Genomic DNA, 24,372 nt, shown 5'->3' with positions numbered 1-24,372 from the left:
TTCCTAAGGTTTAAGATCCCAACATAACTTATTCAAAGCAAATATGTTCTACAAGAGACCTCAAGTTTAAATGAAAGCCACATGATCACAATATAAAAGGAATTAAATGTGTCGAAGGGAACTGACAGTCATTTCTTGATGTTTTATTTTTCTTTATTAGCACTTAGCCGGATGTACAATGAACAGCTGGGAAACAAAACAAATGAGCATAATGTGATTTACATTTAAGACTGACTTCCACACTCGATAGCTACAAGATGGACTTCAGTCGGGATTCCTCCAGCCGCTTGTCGGAGTGCGTTTCAAAGACGGGAGCCGATAACTGGAGGCACACGGTGGGAGTGAAATAAACGGAGAGCTGGCAAAAAGGAAAAGCGCCATCTAACAAACGTGTTGTGCTACTGACAGCAGTTACAGTAAAGTGAGGTTTTGTAAACGGTGAGCAGCAATAAGGCAGCTGGTTACACTAGAGAAAGGAAGTGATGAAAGTCAGGACGTGGCACAAACACGCCAGTGTGGGTCTTGGCGGGGACGTTGCAGACATGCAGGGCACGCAAACAGAGGACACGTCTGGGAACGCACTAGTGTTTCAGCCCACAAAAACACAGGAAAGAAGAAAAAACTAAAACAGATGGTCGCTTCAGGACGCAACACTTCACTGACTCACTTTTTAACTCTTGTGCCATGCAAATACAACACGCCTAACAATATCAGAAACACAAAGCCGAAGTCACAGGGAGCTGGTGAGTGTCAGAGGCACAGATAGGAGACGCTCATCTATGTGCTCTCGTGAGGCGAGTAAAGCAGGACTGTCCCAACGGGCAGTTGTAACAAGGATGGCATAGACTGAAATGAGGGGAAGTGCTGCATAAATGCTCCTCTTTTTCGACTGAGACTTATTGCAGATGAGATTTGTGGTAAAGCTCCAGAGACTCAAACCACAAGCCCTCGTCACCAGTCTTTTACGGAGATTTTCCACAGTTCAGGAAGACTACGAGTTCATTTCATTCCAGACGTGACACCCGGAATAGTTTGACATTTCATCACTTTCTTAGCAAGCGCCGGGTGTGACTAATGCTTCATGATGGAGATTTGATTTAACATAAAACCACAAATGGGAAATATCAGCTTAAGTTGGGTGGTCCAAGTGGATCCATAGAGTTTAGGTATGCTGCTTTTCTAAGCAAAGTAATTAGTCCTGATGTTACAATGTGGCAGAAAGTCATAAACAAAAGCTTTGATTAGCATTAAGTTACTTTTCCAAAGTGTTTTGTGGTCTGACAAACATGTGTGTGTCCACAGTCATTTAATACTGTTCAGCTGTTGAGTGGAATCCTGGATTTCACCACTAATTTGCTCCCAGTGGACAACAGACATCCTTGGAATTTGCAAGATAAGCCTGAAATGCATTTTTCACCTCAAGGTTTCCATATAAAAGTCTCAGTGACGACCCATCAGAGTGACTCACACAGTGTCAATGTTAGAAATGAGGCCAGGTTAGTTAGGAAAGAAAGTGACAAGTCAAACTTTTCCTTCAAGACAAGAGAATGGTTGGGTGTGTGGTAATTTAGCAGACTTAAACTCTCTGCAGAGAGAGAGACTGAACAATGCACAGAAGCATTCATCCGGTCACCTCATCAAGCCCCTGATATTGCCGGAGTTCATCACCCCCCCCCGGACCACAAAGAGCTTCCACTGCTCTCCGTCACGCTCGCTCGGCCGCCCGCTACTTCAAGAAGGAGTTGAGCTTTCGCTCGATGTTGGCGAAGGAGTCTGCGCCCATGTAGTCAATCTGGCCTTCCTCCCAGCGCTGCTTCCTCTCCGCTGATGTAACCTGAGGGGGAGGAGGGGGAGGCGGGGAGGACGCCGTCTGCGTCGTCACGTCTTCATGATTCTTTTGCTGCGTGAAAAACGGAGAGAGAGAGTGAGTGAATGACTAGCAGAGCAATACTTTATATGGACTGGTTTCCCTGAGCTGCTTCGCGCTCGGCTTTTCCTCAGCTCAGCTGAAATTGCTTCACAGGGAAAAATCACTCTTTCGAGATCAGGTCATGCTGGCATTTCCTCACAACAGTCAAAGTGCAAACAAGGTATTCTTGCAACACGGATAAGAGCCAGAGGTGCTTATAAGAAGATGAAAGTTCATCATAACCTGTATGGATCAGTCAATAAGTGCAATCTTAAATACTGAAAGAAAAACAAATCAAGGTATAAGTTGTGTAACGATTGAATCCATTCATACTGCTGCTGCCGCTTTCACACGACTGTCTCCCAACATGTTCAAAACACTGACTCAGAGAACGTGTTCATTCTTCCACGGATTGAAATAAGAGTAACCTGGTTGTAGGAACAGCTACAGTCGGGTCCATAAATATTTGGACCGCATATGCATTTCAGCTCGGTGCACAATCACAATGGACCTTGAATAAAATGATCAAGATTTGCTTCAAGTGCATATTTTCAGCTTAATCTCTATACCGTACATGAAAATTCCATGAAATTAAGGCACTTCCTAATCATGAACATCGGTAATTGGATAGACTGATACGACTTTCATTCATAAGTTCCTATCGCATAATTGTTCTTGAGCCGACCTAGACTTCATGCAGCCTGTGGGACACATGCAGTGGAGGCAAAGTTAGACGAACTGTAACTACGGCTTCCTGCAAAACATGTCTAGATCCTTGTGCGCAAACGGATATAGGGGGAAAATAAGATTATTAATGCTTAATACCTTTGCATTAAACATTTGTTTGTGGCAGTCAGTGCATTTTAAGGAAACTGCAGCGATTCACTTCCCCCCCCCAATAAAATTTGTATTTATCAGATATTGATTCATGTTTTCTTAAACATTTTTAAACTGCTTGTTTTCATATACTAACAAAACTTCTATGAATAAAATAATAAAAAGCATTTTAAAAGCAATTATAAAATATGGTTTACAAAAGAGAGGAACTGCAACAGTAACAAATATGTTTTGGCTGCAGAAGGAACAAATTAATTACTTCTTACTCTGTCAAATACAACTCCTACAAATTGTCCAGGTTGAAGTGATATGTACTTCAGAATATAGCTCTAATCACATACTGATGGGATGAATGAGACAAAAAGGCAGTGCTCCCTCAGAATCTGAGGTTTCGACACAGTCAGGACAGGAGGATTATACAACAGGTAAAAACGGTCAGTCGTGTTCACAGCCAGCCTGATCTCAGGCACACCGCCAACAGCCACACCTCCCAGTCACTGATCGCACGCACTCCTCACAACTCACGTCTACGAAGCCGCTGTTGAAGGGAGTGTCTCCGTAGGCCTTCTGCAGCAGCGGCAGCACCGACTGGGTGTACAGCTGCCACCACATGAGCAGGTAGTCGGGGTGCAGCTGGCACGGGTCGGACTGACCTTTGACCTCGCCCCTCTGAGCGTCGTAGGAGTAGTTCCATGGCTTTACCTTGCCCAAGAAGTGCACCACCTTCACGTCATGGCCGTACCTGTGTGACAAAGACGGAGGAGCATGAGAGGGCGAGAGAAATACTATGTAATTCTATGAATGCAATTTCTATTTAATGCTTAAAATGTTTTTATGGAGGGGATGAGTCAAAAAAAAAAAATATTATAAATTGAATGACAAGGTCTCCTCACCAGCAGACACCTTGAGGGCAGAGCTCGCCCAGTGCTCTATTATTATGAGACGCCTTCAATTTTCCACCACTGACTCATCACAGCTTTAATTTGTTCTCTCGTTAAAACTCCTTGATTTCTAAAACCAACTCCTCAAATTTCCCATAAGCCTGCCTCTCCTCGGTCATGGATTATGAGCTATGACAAAACTTGTAAACACAAAATGGAATTTACAACAAGAGACACGCACGTTTTAACAGTTCAAAAAAAAAAAAAAAAAAGAAAAAGAAAGTACTTTGGCCTAATGAATGAGTGTGCACATACATGCATTTCTATTGGCCTGAGTGAGATGTAATTTATGGATTGCAGCCGAAGCTGCAGTCAGTGCGCCACTATAAATTCTACTGCTAAAAACAGGCTGGTGCACACAGTGAATTCTAAAGCACGTAAAATGTCATTTCCCTCTACACAGAGGCAGAAGTTGAGCATGTTTGTTAAACCTGAAGGCCCGAGTACTTCTTTAACCGTCTCCTTCTCTGGTTGATGTTCGTCAAACCAGAGGATCCACAGTCGCCCTTCTCAGGTTTCTTGCCTCACTTGAGGTGCAACTCCAAAGTCTTATTTCAATCTTTCCTGGATCAAACTCTTCATAAAGAAACGTATGATACAAAAGTTTGATCAAACTACCCACGTGTAGCTTCAAAGCAGGTCGTTTTCCCTTTGCTCCATTTTTCAGCAGATTCTTTGTAATACAACACCAGCAGGCGAAGACTCACACAACAAACTAACCTTTGAACTGACCTTTGATAAACTTTGTGTTCTAAACACTCAGTTTTACAAGGACGTTATCAGAAACTGAAGCAAGCATTTGAAAGCAGCAACGATTGACCGATTATCTGCATGCAAATACACTGCTAAAATTGGACTCGCAGTAAAAGCACTGTTGTCCCAAGAGAGTAAAACCAAGATACCTTCTCAGAAACGACTGAAAAATTACTTTTTAACTGCATCAATGGCACTTTTGAGTCATTTTACCCGAGTGTCTGAGAAATGTTCAATTATTATTCACACAGGTAAAACTTTTTAATGTATTTTTAAATAATTACATTTAAAGTAGATTAATGAATAATTTTAGGACATGACATTTGACAGTGTGAATACGACTGTATACAAGGAAAAACACTGAAATTCCCACTGAAATATTACTTGCAATAATACGAGTATTTGTAGTTTGTTGCTTCCAATACAAAAAGCTAATGGTCCTACTTTTCTTGACAGTGTGTCATGGTGAAATGAAGGTTAGGTGAAGGTGATGTCCTGGACAGAAACACAACAGTGTACTGACTGTTTGAAAGCTGGCAGGTAGGAGTAGATTGCGATACTGCTGAGGTTGTAGATGAACGGAAGGTGTTTGGAGATATCTGCCGTTGCCCAGGTATTGAAGAAACTGTTGAGGACCCCCTGATCTCCACCTGCAGACACACAAACACCCTCTGATTAGACCCAAATGGGATCATAGCAGAGCAAATTAAGAGAAACTTTGCGGGAAGGATTGTTCTGACAAGTGCATCAGTTCAATGACGTGTATTCAGAAGATTTAAGACATTTCTTTCAGGATTGTTATTCTGAAACTTCACCTTATGCGACCTCTCCTCCCCCACTGTTGTAATCCAGTCTGACCCACTACAGTTCAAATGTGACCAGTCAACACCATGCAGACTGTGTGCTTTCCAAGGAGTAAAAATAGAAGCTGGCAAGATATTCCAGCCAGTACGTGATAACATTTGGTTAAAATCAGTATGCAAAGAGTGTATGCGAGTAGCAGGAAAGAAATACAAGGGTGGATTTTTAACTGTTAACCTGCAAACATTTATCCTAGTGAAAACTCTTTCCAATCAGATTTTACTGTTCATTACATGCAAGTGATGTTAGAAAAGTTTATTTTGTTGCCGTGTTGTATTCAGCTACTGTCACTCTTAGTTGGGTGTTAAAATTGTTTGAGCAGGCAGTTAAATGACAGTAGCTGAATACAACACGGTGTCTAAATAAATATATATAAAACTACATTTGTTTCAACTATCCCTACCTTTTTTCTTTTCCGATCATGTTCTCATTTCTCCTGTGATGATAAAGGAGTAACAAATTAAAAAACACTCGCCATCGAAGCTGCCATTTTCCCCACAGAACGTGAGCAGCTTCTCGTGCGTCTCATTGGACGGTCTGAAGACAAACACGCCCGAGTTGAAACAGTCGGGCCAACCCGGATCCGGAGCCGCAGACAGCTCCTCCCTCTCGAAGAGCTCATCTATGTTGGACAGAACCTGAGCACAAACAAAAAAGGGATCACTAGTGTGTCAAAGTCAGTGCAGAGAGAGAAAACGCATTCATGGCCTGCCACTGCTTCCGAGTTGGATTTCTCACCAGTGTGTCTGCATCCATGAACACACACTTGCTGTACTGCGTCAGCCTCCAGCAGTGCAGTTTGGTGAAAGTCACGCCGAGATCCGGACGCTTCATCAGGGCCAGATGAGCCACGTCGCCCGAGTCCATCACGTCCACCACACACACCTCATCGAAAATGGAGCTCAGTGCGTCTCTGCAGCACATCGAGGTTTCACCCACATCAGCGTGCACGCTCGACATACAGCAACTCACATTCGAGTGAAGAGGCGACGGCGTGCGTTACCTGCAAGGCTCTGCAACATGAGGTCCTATGAGGGCCACCAGCTTCCTGGTGGTTTGGTGGTTTCGTAACGACTGGCCGAGGACCATCGCTCCCTTGGCGTAGCTGTCGTTGGTCGCCAGCGTCACAAAAGCTTGGTCTGCTTGGAGAGACACACTCGTTAGCATCCCACGAGCAGATTATCAAAATAAGGTCGTTCCTCAGGCATCTTTTTGACTTAAACTTTTCGGTGCCACAAAATTCCCTTCACCCTAAAGTCACATGGGAAGTTTAAATGCGCTGCCCATCTTGTGTAGTAATGTAATAAATTAATGTGATCATGAACATGTCAAGATAAAAAAAATTTCAATATGACTCAAATCCACACGCATATTCCATTTAAATATTATTCCATTTAAATATGAAAATACATTAATTCAGATGGTGTAAATTATATGGACTTAAAGAAAACATTTTGTTCGTAAAGTTCACATGCATGGATCTTAAAATTTAGGTAAGCGTAAGACTTGGAGTAAGTTTGTGGACTATAACGCTCTAAGACTGAGTCAGAATCTCTGAAACTGCTGCTCTCGTGAGTCATTTCCAGAAAAAGTAGTGAACAGGTAGCAGATTAATTGACGCATGTGTGGCGTGACGGCTGTTCCTGTGAAGTTAATGCAGATTTTCAGAGTGGTTTGAATACAGTGCTTGGCTCTGAAGCCTCATGCACTTTTAGGATCAGGGTTAAAACGTTCCTATTTGATGATGGGTGTGATTGTTGGGCCTTTCGGTCCACACGGTGGTCGTAATGTTATGGCTGATCGTACTAACAGCGATGCAGGAATGTGTGCTTGTAAAGCCATCATTTAACCTGTGGAAACCGGAGTGGTAAGGAAAACTGAAGTTATTTAACTCCTGTGTAAACTGCTTCTTGGCAGGTGTGCGCCTCATTGTAATGGATGACCCATTAATCACGCCAGTGTTTGAGATGAATCAACAAACAAACATTTCATTACAGAAAATTATACTCCCACAGTTAATGCAGCCAATAAGGCGATCAACATTTGTGTACTCGCATCCTGAACTTACTTTCATCAGTGAACTAATGAAAGTAGGACATTTATTTCCTTCCACACCTGACCTCATTATCAACCAATCATGAGGTCACAGAGTGAATGACTGCTTCTCCATCTGTGTCCTAAAGTCGACCCCCTCTGTAGGCCCATTGTGTGATGCAGTGCATGCATCAACAGCAGCGGGGGGTGGGGAGGATGAACTGCGTCGCGGCTTGAGTGAAAATAGGCCCAGAGCCAGAAAACGGGTGCTCATCAAGCTGAATGCATGCATGTGTTGTCATGGAGGTTGGGGGGGGGGGGGGGTTCTGGGAAACCTGATCTGTGCCGCACGGTTGCTAAGGTCTGATTGAAGGAATGATAAACTTTGTATAAAAAGGAGGGCGAAAGAGCGAGGCCTTTTTTCGTCAGAACAGGAAGCACGTGCTGCGTTCCCACAGCCTTATCTGTGGCAAGACTTGCGTGTTACACACCTCTGAGTACACTTACAAAACGAGGACCACCAACTGATTATCCTTTTAAATGTACCCATATGAGAGTGGATTTCCTCCTGGAGTTAAGTCATAAAGTTGTCAATCCATAAACATTATATTGTGTTCAAGCACATCAGAACATCACAAATGCATGTTCAGCCAAATAATATACACAAATGTTAAATTTAGGCTTGTAATTGCTCGTGTCAGTGTTGTCAGCCACATTATCCACGCGGTAGTAGCAGCACACAAGAGGTAAAACACGGCAAGCCTGTTATAGTGTCAGAGAAAAAAAAAAACTTGAGTGCTACACACTGTGGAGCACGTACACACTCAAAGAGTAGTCAAGTTAATACAAACACAACGACTCAGGAACTGGATGCTGATTTCTGTAACAATAAAAGCCTGCAAAAAACAAAAAGGTTTAATATCCCCAATCTCAATCCTTGTTTTAGCATGTCACACAGCTTGCACTTACTCCAGGGTGGCAGTGATGCATCAATGGTTTATTCTCACTTCGAACGCCATTATTATGTCCTTAACAGTTACAACACAGGCAATTTTACTTTTAGGCAGAACTAACCTGAAGGCAACAACATTCTATTATGTTAAATTTACCGTTTTTCCCCTTTCGGGTTATCTGCGTTTTTGTTCGCGACCTTTGTATATGTATATTGGTAAATTCCTAGACAAGACAAAGTCTTTCTATTGATCGCGAAGGAAATTCAATGCATCAGCTGCTCTTACACACTCAAGATAGCGAAAAGCCTAATTCCTGAAAATAAAAAGATGCAATGCTAAAATCAAATACACTGAAATTGCATCACATTTAAATATGTGTATTATACAAAAACGTTTTTACCAAACTTGAATATATTAGACATTTATATTACATAACCTTTATCATATTTCACGCCTAAACCTTGAGCCGATTTTTGCCCATCTAGCGCCTCAAACTCGGTTTCGTTGCCAAAATACAATTCACAAGTGAAGGTAAGATTTCCGCAAACTTTCAAACATTTTAAGATATAATGTTGAAAGCCGCAACTCCTTGTCAGGATTTGAAAAGCCACACAAATGGAAACAAACCATTCACATGCAGCATTACTCAAAACAACAAGGCGTTATTATAGTATATCCTCGAACAAAGTAAGTCACCTTCGACTTTTACAGCCCTGGTGCACTTTATGAATCTGGAGTCATAGTTAGGAGCAGGTTTTCAGTATAAATGTGGAAATTAGCATTGGTAATGTAAAGAGCAACTTCTGCTTTCCCACATTACAGGCAGATTGTGACACTGCTCATCTGGATGCAGCACTGTGTGTAGGCTAACCAGGCCTCAAACTCCTCATTATATTGGCCTATCTGTGGAATAAATGCCAGTTCATTCAGAAACAGCAACCAACAAGTTTATTTTTAAACTATGAGACTATCAAAAGATACCCAGTGTAAACTTTAGTAATTGTCCCGCTGTGCCTGGCTCTCCTGAAAGGTGAGCACCTGACAGCAATTTGACTAATTAATCAGATGATCAAAAAGTACTTTTACTCCTTAAAAGTTTTAACTCTCAACTATTTAAGACCATTTAAAAAAAAAGGTGGTTAAAATGTGGATCAGTTTTCACCAAATTAATTTAAGGGTTTTGCTTGGATTATGAGACAAAAAAAAAACAACTAAACTGCAGGTAATTCCCTGACCACATTTAGACCATTTTCCCAACATAGTATATAGATAAAAGAAAACGGCCGTTAAATTATTCAACATTTCAATTAATTCTGCCTTTGAGACTGGTGGCATCAATAATAAAATCAATCAAAAGTAAAGAAAAATCATCTGCACTCAGATCACGAATGAAGCAGCTTGGCTTTTATTGGCTTCACCTGGTGGCTCCTTAATAATCTTTGTTACAATCACTTTTTTAAAAAGCCTGCCCACGTTGTTCAAATACTGAGGCGAAAACTCAGCAATGTGCCATGTGGGACAGTCTGGGGATAATTAGAAAAGGCAAGTCGGAATTTTCCTCATGTCATAGCGACAAGCTGCATTTTCCTTCCTGGGATGGAACATTTCCCCATTAATCGAGAAAACCAGGCTGTTTTAAAGTTGAGCCAGAGAAGTAGAGTTGAATATAATGTTCCATCAGGGCCTCCTTGACCAAGTGCAGCCTTTATTTATTTGGTTTTTTTTAATAAATAAAAATCACTTTCATTTTCAAATGTTGTAGTATATATGTCAAATGCGATAATTCCTCTTTAAAATCTCGAATGTAAACGAACGCGAGTGAGTTTAATGTAATTTAAATGCGTGTAAAGCCTGTCTGAGCGTGACGCGTGTGGCCGGATCTGCGGGGTTTAACGTCGCTCTCTTCACCGAGGTCCAAACCTCCGCAGCAACTCATCACATCCAACATCTCAAACCCCGCAAAATCCCCGCAGGATCTGCGGCTGCATGCACCGCACACTCCGTCCCACCTCCTCCGCGCGGCTCGCAGAGCAGGTGTCGTCTGCACGATTTAACGAGAAAACGTTTCGGGACGGTTCGTGCAGCCCCGGTCCGCCCCGGTCCGGCAGGGCCGCGCTCCGGGCGGCAGTGCGCCGGAGGCTCGGCAAATCTCTTACCCGACATGGCGCGCTGTGGAGGGTCAACCCGGGGGTCGGGGGTCGTGATGGGGAAGACGAGCGGTTCGCACTGCGAAGGGCAGAGGCGCAGCAGCTGGGAGCAATCCAACGCAGGGATTAAGTCCCACATTTTCCGGGTCACGTGACCAGCGGCGGCGGACACGCCCCCTCTGCGTCGCTGTCTTCACATAACTTTATTGGTGAGGATTAAAATTACAAACGTCAGTGCATTCGATCCTGTGCGATGTGAAATAGAATATCATATTTTCCCCAAGAGAAAGACAGAGTTTGGCGTGAGAGACTGCATCACTCATATCACATCATTTGTTTATTCTTTAAAGTAATATCACCATGGACTCTTGCCCTCATTGAAGAAATATTCTGCTTTCAGCTGCTCCTCTCCAGCTAAAACGGGACATGTAAACAGCTTCGTAACATGACATGTTTTACATTGGATGTCCTATAACCGGCATTCAAACTTCATTTTTCCCTTCACGACCTTGCTGCTCGAACTTAAAGGCTCCATAGTGTCAAATGTATGGCAGGTTGGTCAAAACAGGCCTTTCGAAGGGCCCTACACAACCCGCTTCTATACCACTTGATCAAATCCAGGGTACAAAATGTGACAATTAAGGCAAACAGAGAGATGGACAACCCCCACAAATTCAACTTCACACCTGCAGGCAATTTGGATTCACTAATCGGCCTCTAATGCATGTTTTTTGGACTGCAGGGGGTGAAATCAGAGGCCCCAGAGGAAACCCGTATGTAGAGGAAATACATACAAACTCCACACGTACAGGCCTGTTCTGGATTCAAACCCACAACCTATGAGGCCAAAGGGATCAATACAGCTCCAATTTACATCTACACCTGCCAGAACATCATGGTAAAAATAATTTTAGATTGCTCCCTCTTTAAAGGAAATAATTAGGATGCCTAACTATATTGAAAAGCAATGTCAAAGCTTTAACTGATGCCACCGGGATGCGACACTTGGCTGTATATATATATTCTGAAGGTTCTTCTAAATTTGAATGTTTTCTAAAAGGGTGAATTTTAAGACAACACATACCAGAGGTATAAAAAAAAAATTTTCCTTAGCAGAAATGATAAATATACCCTTAGTTTTGGTAGATAATTCACTAATTCAAATCGCTGCATATTAATCACACCAAGTCAGGACACCTGAGCTGTTCACGGCATTTTCATAATCCTGCTACAAACTGCATCAAGTCATGTTTGTGAGCGTGTCCCAGAGAGAGTTCATAAGGAAGTTAAAGTTGATGTGTAAGGGCTCTCACTTTGCACTCAGCTCTATGTCAAACAATTTACTTTTGATAGAGGACAACTTAAGAACACGAACCCCGGATCTTTACAATCAAAATCCAAACTCGTAGCAGTGTTTCGGGGGTGGGTGTAATGCAGATAACACAATGATACAGTTTATTAATCTGAGGTAAATGTAACTTGAGCATCACACGGTTCCGTCATGGTCAGACGTGACCTTCACTACAGTGATCTACTTTTCTGACAAAAACAGGAAGATCCTTTTGTGCTCTGTCAGCTGAGCGGCTCAGATTGAGGCAGGGCTGCCTCAGAGTGGTCAGGTGTCTGCATTACAGCTCAACTACACTTCAAATTAACACGTCAACTCTCACAGGCTTCAGGGATTAAATCACCCTGCTACCACGACTGTAAACTACAAGAGGTGTCCACGTGTCTGCTTTAATATAATAAAATAAAAAGATGTTTCCCTGTTGAGCAGCAGCTGAAATAAGTTTTACCAAACAAGACTCTTTCGATCACATTGATCTGACATTAGTGAAAGTCACACTCAGCCTCACATTTATCGACATGATGAGAGTGAAACACAGTTTCCCATCGCTCTGTGTGCGCGGAAAATAAAGAAGTCGCTGCATAAAATTAAAGAAGTGAGATGATCTTAAAGAGAACCCTCAGACGTGTTTTTGGGGTTGCTGCACTGATCATGTCGGACAAACAGGTCGAATTCACAATAAATAGTGAATTTATTTATTTTGCCATTTCCTGCATAAACTGTGAATTCTGCCCCCAAAACAAGAGACAACAAATGGGAAAAATATTTGTAGTACCTAATATGGAATTTAGCCATTGCAAAAAATTTAAAATTAAATAAATAAATACATTAAAAAATTGTAAAAAATTTTATTTAACAAATCGATGCAAACACAGCAATATCATCAACACGAGCAACAATTTAACAACAATTCAAGAGTTTATTTCACATTTTGAACAAGCAGATAATTTGTGGTTTCAGGATTAAAGTCCAGGGATCAAAAGTGAGCTCAAGGTTTTGTTTGTGAAAGTGTTTGGCTTTGCTTTATTGTTTTGGCTAATCAGATTTAAAAAAAAAATAAAAAAAGAGAAAGAGTGAATGAATTGGAAAGTTTTTCATATATGTTCACTTAGAGGGTTTAAAGTGGAAATAAATGCAGTGTCCAACAATATTTAAAATTTTTCATTTACATGCCTGTGTGCTTTTTTTGCAAACTTTGTTTCTCTGTGGAGATTTGCCAGCTGGTAAATGTGCAGGCTGCAGTGAATCATGTCATGAAAAAGTCCTGTTTGCTCTTTAACACCAACAACTGATCCTGCCGCTCGCACATCAACGGAACGAGAGCGTTTAGGAGGAGAGAGAAACCTGAGCGCTCCTCAGAGTCACAGAGTGAAACTGGGCCGATCAGGTGTCAACCGGGGCCGAAGAGGCCCGGAGACCAAAACAGAGAGATACCCTGTGTGGAGCCAGAGACAAAAAAAAAAACCTCTAGAAACTGTGGGACTTTTTAATCAGCAGTTGTGACGATGTTGGGATATTCGCCAAGGTGGAGACCGTTTGCCTTTTGTGCCGCGGTTATGATACAGATGAAATGTAAACACAAGGCATAGGAAGAAGAAAAGGGGCAAAGACAGGAGGAAAGGGGTTAATTTAAAAAAAAAAAAAAAAAAAGTTGTGAAAAGGAGGGACTGGAATGAGAAGTAATGAAGAAAAAGACTCAAAATTAGCGGCAAGCTGATTTTCTTCTTTGGACTGGCTCTGCGGTGGACTGTGAGCCCTTCAGCCTGCCTCCGACTAAAGGTAAGCTTCTTACTATTGTTTCTTCCTCATATGAAAGTTGTGTGCTGTTCTCAAACACATCGAATAGAATAGAATAGAATAGAATGGTTTATTGTCATTGTACAGATCTGTTTTCAAAATATAAGATTAAATGCTTGTGAGAAAGTGTCACCTATAAGACCAATGCGATTCAGGAGGAGCATCATGAGTCAAGAAAGAGGATATTAAGACTGTCAAACAATAAAAAAATTTTAATAAAAAATTAGATTGCATTTACTTGTTGAGTTTAAGAAAGTTCCTGCACTAAAGTGGAACATTATCGTCAAATGATGCAGTTTAATCTAAAGTGAGGCCGTTGCCTTTGCGCCTCAGGTTACAGGGCTTTGTGTGGCAGAGCCTCATGTTTTAAACATGAGTGATGCAAAATGTCACTATGGTGCCTTAAAGGAAAACAACAAACATAACCTCAAACACAAGAAGTTACACGTTGTTGGCCATGCCTTTGTGCTACTCGTCACACGCAAGTCTATTTGAATTTGTTGAAACTGGCCCTTTAAAACATCACGTGACCTTCAGAAGGAGGAAAATGACTTTATTGTTCTTTGTTTAGTTGCTGCACTCCAACACTGTCTGTTGTTATTTGTAAAGCTGGCTCGATCTGATCCAGTATATTTCAACACACGATAGTTGTGTAGGCCCAACCAGTGGGGGAACTTCAGAAGATTTCTACTCGTGCAACTTTTAAGAACTGATCATTTGGTCTTAAAGTTCAACGCCAACAGATTACGTGAAAAGAAAGATTGATTGGAGACCTTTGATACCACTTGCATCAGAGCTTCACATTAGATGTTGCAGGAGCAAAGATGATTGGTTTTATTAGACTCCCTGCCTGGGAGGCACGGCTCAGGGAAACAATCTCCCATATACATCAGAGTTTAATTTAAATTTGAAGTGGACAGTTTCACTTCCATTCTATTAGCCGGTCCGGTGTGCATCCTTTGTCAGCCGGGCTCAGCTCCAGTGTCCCGTGACCCTAAACTGGATAAGGTGGTAGAATAAATTACAAAAAAAAAAAAAAAAGAAGAGATGGCTGGCATTTTGCACTCATACCTGTCTGTTTTCTCCACTGTTTGTCTTGTATGCAGTCATTATTGTTTACCTTTGTCTGCTCTCTCATGCATTATCTTTTCCTAAGCTCCCACGCATCTGCCCAGCAGGGGAGAACGGATGAGCCTCCTTCTGCAGACAATAACACGATGACACAGGTGTTAAATGTTAACTGTCAGGTGACGCCCGTCCCAGGGTCCAGGCAGGCCAAAGGTCCTCCGTGTGTGTGTGTGTGTTGAGTGGCTCCTCCTATAGGACAGATAGGCGACTCCCAGCCTGTCCGGGTCCCAGCTTCCTCTCAGCTCCGACCTGAAGCTGTGCAGAGCCCTGGAAGACTCGAGTCCTGCGTCGAGGCCTGAAGGATCTGCACCGAGAGGCTTCTTCCTCAAGAGAGAATTGGGAAAACCAGGGCTTTGTCAAGGTACTTGTCTTGTCCCTACTGTTATTGCCATGTTTTGTACTTTTGAAGATGGTGTGCCATCTCTTAAGTGTTGTATCTGATTCTGTGAAGGTTTATGCTTAGCAGAGAGTTTGATGCATGTAAAACGAGCACAAACTCCGCTATTAAATAGGATTCCTCTTAAATTAATAATCTGCATTCTCTCTTTTTTTTCCATCAATTCCGTCTTCAGGAGATGCATGTTCCCACAACTTTATGAAATCTGTGTTAGGTTGGCAACGTGATTCAGTGTTCGCACTTTGTGTTTCTGTCCATGTGTGCAGATGTTTCGAGTACAGAGATCAGTGTCAACTATCGAGAATCACGTCACTCAGATTTCTCGAGAGGATCTGGAGGAACTCAGAGAGGCCTTTAATAAAATCGGTCAGTTTCACACACACACACACACACACACACACACACACACACACACACACACACACACACACACACACACACACACACACACACACACCTGATCCGAGCCTGCTGGTTGCATTGTCAGGACTTCTGATCAAAGTAAAGAGTTTTACTGCACGGCATAAAGCAGGAGTCTTGCATAAAAGGTTTTATTGCTTGGGTTATTGAGTGTGTGTACTTTGTCTGTGAGATTTTTCTGGACGCAACACTGAAACGTAGACAGAATCTGTGAGTTAATAATTACACTATAATTAGGCAATGCCAATAATCCATCATTATAATAATAAATGCTAATAAAGGATGCAAGTGAAGGAACAACATGCAGAAGTGCATGCTGGGTAAGAAAATAACAGAATTAGGACTATATTGATAACTCTGCTAAGCTGCTAGTTACTAAACTAGTTAAATCTGGTTGATGACGTGCAAATTCCAAAATGTTTTCTTCTTTTTTTTTTTGATTTGTAAAATAATTTTGTGTCTTGACTTGTTGAGCGGCAATCTAAAGCTGACCCAGTCACCTCTTGTTTTAACTCAACAGAAAGTCATTCGATCTCATTTCTGACAGCAGACAACTGTATCATGCAATCCCATTTAAAATATCTTGCAAAATCCTGCATTACATAAGCCCATTTTATGGTTTTATGCAGATGCTCGGTTTCTCTCTTACAACTATAGTTATTGCTCATGATTGTTGGAGTTTATTCATTTACCTGTTGGTGTATCATTAAAGACTTGCTTACATCTTGTTTTGCTGCTACATAAGTTTAGATTAATGAACCTTTAAATACCATTTTAAACCAACTACGCTGGGTCAAACCTTTCATTCACCCAAAACAGGCTCCTGAAATTAACTCAATATGTTTCTACAACATGCTGATGAGTTTCTGTAGGATGATACGGAGGCATTCTTAGATTTTTGTGTGCTTGGTTCAGTGATGGTTTAATACTTATTGTAGGAGAACAAATATAATGTTTAAAAAAAAAATAATAATAAAAAAAAAAAAATCTTGCAGGTTATTTTTCCTCTGCGTTTGAAATAATTGTACTTTAAATCACCAAGTTCATTCAACAAACAGTACCTGCTCTGACTGGTTTGTAATTCTTCTAAATATGACGTTTACTTCGACAACAAACATCAGGGCTGCGTTTGATTTTAAATGAAAGAACATCAGTATCGTCCCTTTAATCTATTTGGTTGAAGGAATTTCAAGCTGGAAGCCTCGAATAGACAAACCTGGATGTTATGCTTTCACAGTGATTCCCCATTTCTGTTGTTTTTAATGGAATTTTGTTGAAATCACCATTTGTAAAGACATGATTACTTTCATTTAGTGTGATGTTTAATCCCAACACTTACTGTAATACATTTCATTCTTCTCGACTTGCATTTCCTAACCAGATTGTCTTACATCAATGTGTCCTGTGTCCAGATATCGATAACAGCGGCTATGTGAGTGACTTTGAACTCCAGGAGCTGTTCAGAGAGGCAAGCTACTCTCTGCCGGGGTACAAAGTGCGACAGATTATTGAAACCTTCCTGGCTGGAGACACAAACAAGGACGAGAAGATCAGCTTTGAGGAATTTGTCTCTGTGAGTTTGGAAGGCCCTCGGTTCTTCAGTGAATACGCGACTGTCACACACAGGACACGTACAGTAACACGGCCTGTTGTTTGTGGACAGATCTATCAAGAGCTGAAGAGCAAGGAGTTCAGTGAGACGTTCAGGAAAACCATTTCCAGGAGAGATGGGATTCGCTCCTTTGGAGGAATGTCGGGGAACTCCAGCGAGGGAACGCAGCACTCTTACTCCGGTACGTGTGCTCGTGTTCATACACACAAACAAGTCATGGCGGGGAATTTTAGTTGTGGTCAAAATTCGCCCTAAAACTTATTATTATAAAGAAAAACTGGGGAAATTATTAGTATGAATGTCCCATCAATTCCTGAACAGCAACATATTTTCACTGTCCTCTCTGGACAGTCGCCATTCAAGAACTGGACTTTCATCATATTTTGTTATATGCATCAATCCTGCATCTGGTTAAAAATGTGAAAGGTCAAACAGCTTCAATATCATAATTAAACTGTTATTTCCATATATCTGTCTTGTCTGAAATGAAAGCACAGCTCAAAATGAACTGTAAACACAAACACATCAATAAATAATTAGGTTCCACTTTGTTTAACCCAACAAACCTCGTCAAATCGGGACTTTTTGCTCAAATGCGAGTTATGACTTGCATTTCCACTATTCAGTGCAATGATAATCCACAGAATGGCAAAGGGTTATTTAATGATTCTTAGGATTTACATCAATCTGTAATAACGTCGGAAAGAGTTTAACCTGAACAACTCTTTTTTACAAAAATGGTTTTTCTTTCAATGTCAACCACATCGACAAAACACCTGTGAAACTTATAAAAGACTATGTAATAGTAAACACTTGTTCTCCATCCAGTCATCCTATAGACCTTAGCGTCTGAGACAAGGGTAGACTTTTGGTCAAATGCATGTTACATTACTTTAAAGATACAATATTCAATGTTTTAGCTAAATGTATTGAGGATAATCAAAACAGAATGGGACGATTCAAAAGTCATACGTTATAATTTGTGTATAAAGTTCTTGTAATTCAAGTTTTTAACCACAAGAGGGTGCATTGAGCCATATTCTTTTCTAATGTATCTAATAATTTGCTTGGTGAAGGGCACATTTTTGAATTTTGTCTCCTCACATACTGCGATGTTTAAATAAATGACACTGGTGGAACAGATTGAACCTGATCACATTGCTCCTTCGAGGATTAATTGCTTACCAATTTTTGTTTTTGAAAATCTGCCGTTGAAGTGTAAAATGTCGTCGTGTGTATGTATGTGTGTTTGTGTGCTCAGACGAGGAGAAAGTGGCTTTTGTCAACTGGATCAACAAAGCTTTGGCAAATGATCCGGACTGCCGACATCTGCTGCCCATGAACCCCGACGACAGCAGTCTCTTCACCTCTGTCCGCGATGGCATCCTGTTATGGTATCACACACACACACACACACGCACACGCACACGCACACACACACTATGAGAACAGTGAAGGTGTGCCCGTTTTATTGCGATTTTATTGTAGTTCACTTCTCGTGATCCCCTCGCATGTTTTTACAGACGCTTCTAAAAATGAAATGCAGCCAGGATTCGATGTTTTATGTGTATGTGCTTCTTGTTCTCCTTCAGTAAAATGATCAACCTGTCGCAGCCTGACACGATCGATGAAAGAGTCATCAACACCAAGAAACTCACCCACTTCAGAATGACAGTGAGTCTCACCAGTCTCATAAATGCCACTCCGCGCCCATGTACCGCAAATAGAGTTTGTCAAAGATTTTACGCCTTCTTCAACATTAAATCATGCTTGTTTGAGTTTCTGTCTGCTGAGACGACCTATATCAGACGGTTATCTCAGTGTAAAGACAACCTCTGATTTGCTCCAACACACCCATTCCCAAGCGTGACTCTTTACAATGAAATCATTGTGTGTCCTCACGGTCATGCTTTAGTTTTCCTCGGGTTGAACTTGGACAAACCAGCACAATTAGTGCGCAGATTCCAGACTGACACCCACCAAGTTGCTGTTTTTACTATGATTTTCTTAATGAATTTTCAACTTCTAAATTAAAAAGTGGCAGTAAGTAAGACTCCAAAGGTACAAAGCGTTGCTCTGCTTCCTTATTATCTCCCTTTTCTCAATAAAAAAGGGTTTATGACGATGAGGGAACGCTTGGCTGAAAAGATATATGGTACAGTTCTTCCTCCTGTGTATTATGACACCATGTCTGAGGGGTTCGAGGGTTTAATGACCAACTAAATATACAATTTGGGATAAAGAAAATGCCCCAACATTCAAGCACATGGTATCTCTCATTCAAATACATAACAACTAGTTCTGTTTATATAAATGACAGTGATTTTTATCAAGCACATGGTTTTAAAATGATTGGCTATCTGTTATTGTTGGACTCTGCATAAGTAGCAAGTAATATATTAACTTTTTACTGCAGATTATTCTCATGCCTCTTCAGTTTTATACCTCCCTAGAACTATATTGAAATTACACTATATGATATATTTTACTTTTTTTTTTTTTTTTTTTTTTGACGATCACAATGTCAAGTTTTGCATTTTGTTTCCAATTGTTTGGTTGTTTTGGGAAGATTAAAGCAGCAGTCTTGAAAAAAATGTGTCCTTTATGTAAAGTTTCTGGCTCAAAGTCGATAAACCTATATAACTTTGTAGGAAAATCTGGTCTTGGCCTTGAATTCGGCTTCGGCGATCGGCTGCACAGTGGTGAGCATCGACGTCCACGATCTGATGGCTGGAAAACCACATCTGGTTCTGGGGATGTTCTGGCAGATTATCAAGGTCGGCCTCTTTGCTGATATAGAAATCAGCAGGAACGAAGGTCAGCACACACGCACACACGCACATTTACACACACCTGAAGACCAGCTAATGTTGTAGTTGTACTATTAATTGAGTTTGAGTGAATTACATACTTCAAATGTAATTTCCACCTTTTGTATTTTTACTGAATCATCACAAATGTTGAAGTCTTATATCCAGGTTTTATAGTTTTTAGAGAAGACATTTATAAAGGGGTTGCTGGTGATCGCATTTGATCGTTTTTCTTGCAAAATGGCACAAAACCTCCAGAAATGTCTTCAAATAACAAACTTGTTTGCTTCATTTTATTCACTAAACCACTTACACTGCAGTGATTTGATTTATTCCCATTTTATACTTTTCCATCCTGTGTTCAGGACACTTTCTCCTCTTAAAAAAAACTCAGCAACTGTATTACGGTCTGAATATTGGTAGTTTTGCTCTAAAGTAAACACGGTTCTGTGTGTCTGCAGCTCTGATCAACCTCCTGGCAGAAGGGGAAACGCTGGACCATCTAATGTCTCTGTCCCCCGAGGAGCTGCTGCTCCGCTGGGTTAACTACCACCTCCGCAATGCAGGGACCAAAACCATCAACAACTTCAGTGAGGATATCAAGGTGCACACAAACACACACATACGTCTAAAAGCCCATCTGTCAACACAAATACATGTGTGTAACCCTCTCTTGTGCTGTTGCACTGAAGGATTCTCGAGCCTACTTCTACCTGATGGACCAGATCGCAGCCAATGAAGAGCAAGTCTACAGAAAAAGTGTCAGAATCGACATGACTGGCCTCAATGTGAGTAATATTTGAAAAATGATCGAATAAAAAAGAGTAACATGAATGTCATAGGTTTTTGTTTTAAGCGCCGGCGCCTTCATTCTCCTCTTCGTGTGGACTTTCAAAGGAGCGAAACCTGGAGCAACGGGCCGAGCTGATGCTGCGGCAGGCGGCCAAACTGGACTGCAGGCAGTTTGTTTCTCCTCGCGACGTCACATCCGGAAACAGCAAACTCAACCTGGCCTTCGTGGCCAACATGTTCAACATGCATTCCGGTCTGCAGAAGGGCCAGATCACCAGGGACGGCTTGGAGGGGGCACACATAGAGGGTGAGGCACACCCGCACAAGCATGCTTTCGTCGCAGCGTCGATATGCCACAGTGCACTTTAACTAGAAAGATGTGGATGATGTGTGAATGAAAGCACAAATTATTGGGTTTTTATACAAACTGGGTCACCAGCTTAAGTCAAATAAATGTATACAATGCAGCAGTACCTGACAGATGTTTATTCTATGTAGCTGGAGTCGTACAGCTACACGATGTGCAGAAGTAAAAAAAATACTTACATTTCTGTATACTAATAGGATCTATGAGATTTTTTTCAAGTCTGTTATTTTATTCATACATTACTAAGATTTGCCCTTTTTAGTTTATTTTGTCGTTTTTAATAACATCCAAACAGTTTAAGTGTTTTTGTAGTGAATAGATTTATTCTTTTAACAGATAAAAAATCCTGCTGCAGAACATTTCCACTGATTTTTTTATGCATTTTTTTTATGACAAGGAATTCAATATAATACCTGCTCTACAATCAAATTGAGGTAAAACGTAGCTAGAGTTTTTGATACATTTGTAGTTTTACTTTTACCAGCAATACTTTTACTTGTAATTGAGTACAATTTAAATTATGTAACAAAACTTGTCCTTTAGTACAAATTTTCAGTTGTCTTACCACCACTTAGCATTTGTTTTTACAAACTTTCCAGCTGAAACCAACGAGGAGAAAACGTTCCGCAACTGGATGAACTCTCTGGGCGTCTCTCCGTTTGTCAACCATCTGTACAGGTTTGTTATCAGTTACATATACGACTGGGGTTTAGTTTATCTGATAAATGAATTAATGCTTAACATTCCTACTGTCAGCTGTATAACAATAAAAATATATATAACAATAAAAAAAAATGGATTTAAAGGTAGCAGATAAAGGACGTTATGTTACAACATGTGTTGTCTGGTCATTACATCAGTCCTCTGTTAAGAAGGAACTTCCCCACTTCTGAGAGCAGTCCTTTACTGCTGTAGTTTCCAATCCTTTTAACCTTGAAGTACCTCGAGATGACCTCTGAGGAAGGCCGCTCTCTGGTTAACAGTGGAGTCGCTGTTTCATATGTTTCACCAACATATGAAATAAAAGCATCAGGTAGTTTTTTCTGGCGTTCTCTACATTCAAGACGTGCAGTCAAGATGTAGAGCAACAGCAGAGCCTCGAGACCAACATCTGACCTCTGGCACCTCGCCAAGGTCGTCCTAGATCTTGGGATGGGAAGCATCGGACTTTCTGGCCCGAACTGTTGATGTGTTAATGATTTCTTTAGTGCGTATTTCTGAGAATAATTCGATTTTGCTCAATTTGTGTTAAAGCTGTTAACATTTATTAGGTAAAATCTATTTGACACATATTCAATTGTCATTTTTTTACCTACAAACTAATGTCCGACTTGACCAGAAATCACCTTAAGTTTTTTGTTTTTTTTCAGTATTTCAAATCTTACAAAAAGTATTATATATTGCAGTGATCTGTGCGACGGCTTGGTGATCCTGCAGCTTTATGAAAAGGTCAAAGTGCACGTGAACTGGAAGAAAGTAAACCGACCTCCTTATCCTTACCTTGGGGGCAACATGAAGAAGGTATTCTATACACAATCACAACATGTATATATATATATATATTAAATCAGGTTCAAGGTATGAAAAACAAAGTTTATTGTCACGAAAATGCATCGTTACTAGGATAATGAAATTTATGGAAGAGTTTTTGTTTTGACACATTTAGCTGGAGAACTGCAACTATGCTGTGGAACTCGGGAAGAACGTGGCTCACTTCTCTCTGGTCGGTGTTGGAGGAGAAAACATAAATGAGGGAAGTGCCATACACACCTTGGCACTGGTGTGGCAGCTCATGAGGAGGTACATACATCATCTCCAGCCGTGAGATGGGTCACTTAATGTTTTCTTTTTTGGGGAGGCAAATGGCGTTTTCTCTCTGCACAGTTTGAGTTGTTTGTCATTTTTCAGGTACACCACCATGGTTCTGTCTGATCTTGGTGATGGAGAGAGGATTGGAGATCAGATTATTCTGGCCTGGGTCAATGAAACTCTGGGCCAGAAAAAAAAGGACACACAGATCAGCAGCTTCAAGGTTAGTGTGTAACATGATCGGTCAAAACATTATAACCACATGAATTATGCTGCTAAAACTGCCCCGAGACATGGAGTCAATTCTTTGTGTTTCTTTACCCCTGGTTTCCCTGTTTCCTGCAGGACAAGCTGATCAGCACCAGCCTGCCTGTGATTGATCTGATCGACGTGCTCGCGCCTGGCACAGTGAAGTGGGACATGGTGAAGAGACCCGAAAGGGGAGGACTGGACCGTGAAGATAAACTTGAAAATGCAAAGTAAAGGCTTTTTTTTTTTGTCTCTTTTCCATCTGTTTGTGTTTAACTTTTTACTTTTTTATTCGCTGACTCCTTTCACTTCTTCTCACCCTCTCAGGTACGCAGTCTCACTGGCTCGCAAGATTGGAGCTCGTGTCTACGCTCTGCCGGACGATTTGGTGGATGTGAATCCCAAGATGGTGCTGACGATGTTTGCCTGCCTCATGGGCTACGGCATGAAAAAGGCCAACCGCTGAAACAGAACAAAGAACACAACTAAAAGAGGAAAAAGAATGATATGCATTTTGTTTTTCTTTTTGTTTTTGCCATTCTTTCAACTTAGCGTCTTGCCTTCTTGTTTTAATTAGAAGAAAAAAACACCATAATTCTTTTTTTTTTTTTAAATCAATTTAAAACAGTATGCCGTAAGTGGATGTAAAAATTGATTCTACATTTCTTGTGATTTTCTCAAAAATGACTGAAATTGTTGTTTGCTTCATTATATTTAATAGGTTTTTGTGTTCTATTTCCTTACATGCAATAGTAACAGGAAATACCACAGAAGCCGAATCATACACACTTTTGTTCTTTCGGAAGCTCATTATGTCTGTAAATGTTGTGCATTGAATATTGCTATTTAATTATTAAAAAGAATTCATTAAATGTATTGAATAGTTTGGTGTGTGTGTGTGTGTGTGGGAGGGGTTAGTGCTGTAAACTGAGCTCTGCTGATCTGAATTATTTAATGAAACATAGGTTTGACTCATCAGCATGAGGCAGCATGTTTTCACACAACACAACTCAGAACAAAGTAACTGCCCCACACAGTTTTAATTTGACTGACAATTTACCTGCATGAGAGGGTTACAAGTAAACAAAAGAAAAACAAAGAGAAACCCCCGATCCCAACTACTTCTAGATTATTATGGAGATAAATATGCAATGGTCATTTGATCATCTATCTTCCACACCTCGTTACCTTTCTCAGGGCCTCAGGTG

At 40.9% G+C, this 24,372-nt stretch overlaps 2 protein-coding genes across 3 annotated transcripts; one reads left to right on the top strand and one right to left on the bottom strand.

Moving 5' to 3' along the window:
- Positions 1-158: 158 nt before the first annotated feature.
- Positions 159-10,595, bottom strand: LOC308120029 (glycogenin-1-like; the record flags this gene model as incomplete). Of its 2 annotated transcripts, none has more annotated exons than XM_080480394.1 (7): positions 159-1,900; positions 3,272-3,488; positions 4,964-5,090; positions 5,777-5,939; positions 6,040-6,214; positions 6,305-6,440; positions 10,445-10,595. In XM_080480394.1, 7 exons carry the CDS (start codon positions 10,572-10,574, stop codon positions 1,727-1,729), a joined length of 1,122 nt encoding a protein of 373 aa, XP_080336520.1. In that variant the 3' UTR covers positions 159-1,726. The 2 variants fall into 2 exon arrangements, with proteins under 2 accessions (XP_080336520.1, XP_080336521.1); XM_080480395.1 differs by having other exon boundaries at positions 6,305-6,443; positions 10,445-10,574.
- Positions 10,596-14,736: 4,141 nt separating this feature from the next.
- Positions 14,737-24,050, top strand: pls1 (plastin 1 (I isoform)). The gene is made up of 16 exons (XM_080479433.1): positions 14,737-15,069; positions 15,372-15,471; positions 16,938-17,098; positions 17,189-17,318; positions 18,399-18,531; positions 18,730-18,811; positions 19,789-19,954; positions 20,409-20,551; positions 20,640-20,735; positions 20,845-21,046; positions 21,706-21,784; positions 22,513-22,627; positions 22,773-22,906; positions 23,015-23,138; positions 23,261-23,394; positions 23,492-24,050. Exons 2-16 carry the CDS (start codon positions 15,372-15,374, stop codon positions 23,628-23,630), a joined length of 1,938 nt encoding a protein of 645 aa, XP_080335559.1. The 5' UTR covers positions 14,737-15,069; the 3' UTR covers positions 23,631-24,050.
- The last annotated feature ends 322 nt before the right edge of the window (positions 24,051-24,372 follow it).

Source organism: Lipophrys pholis, assembly GCF_963383615.2.
Source record: "Lipophrys pholis genome assembly, chromosome: 14".
Classification (NCBI taxonomy): domain Eukaryota; kingdom Metazoa; phylum Chordata; class Actinopteri; order Blenniiformes; family Blenniidae; genus Lipophrys; species Lipophrys pholis.
Note: the sequence above shows the minus strand (reverse complement) of the source record. Positions and strands in the feature narration are given on the sequence as shown.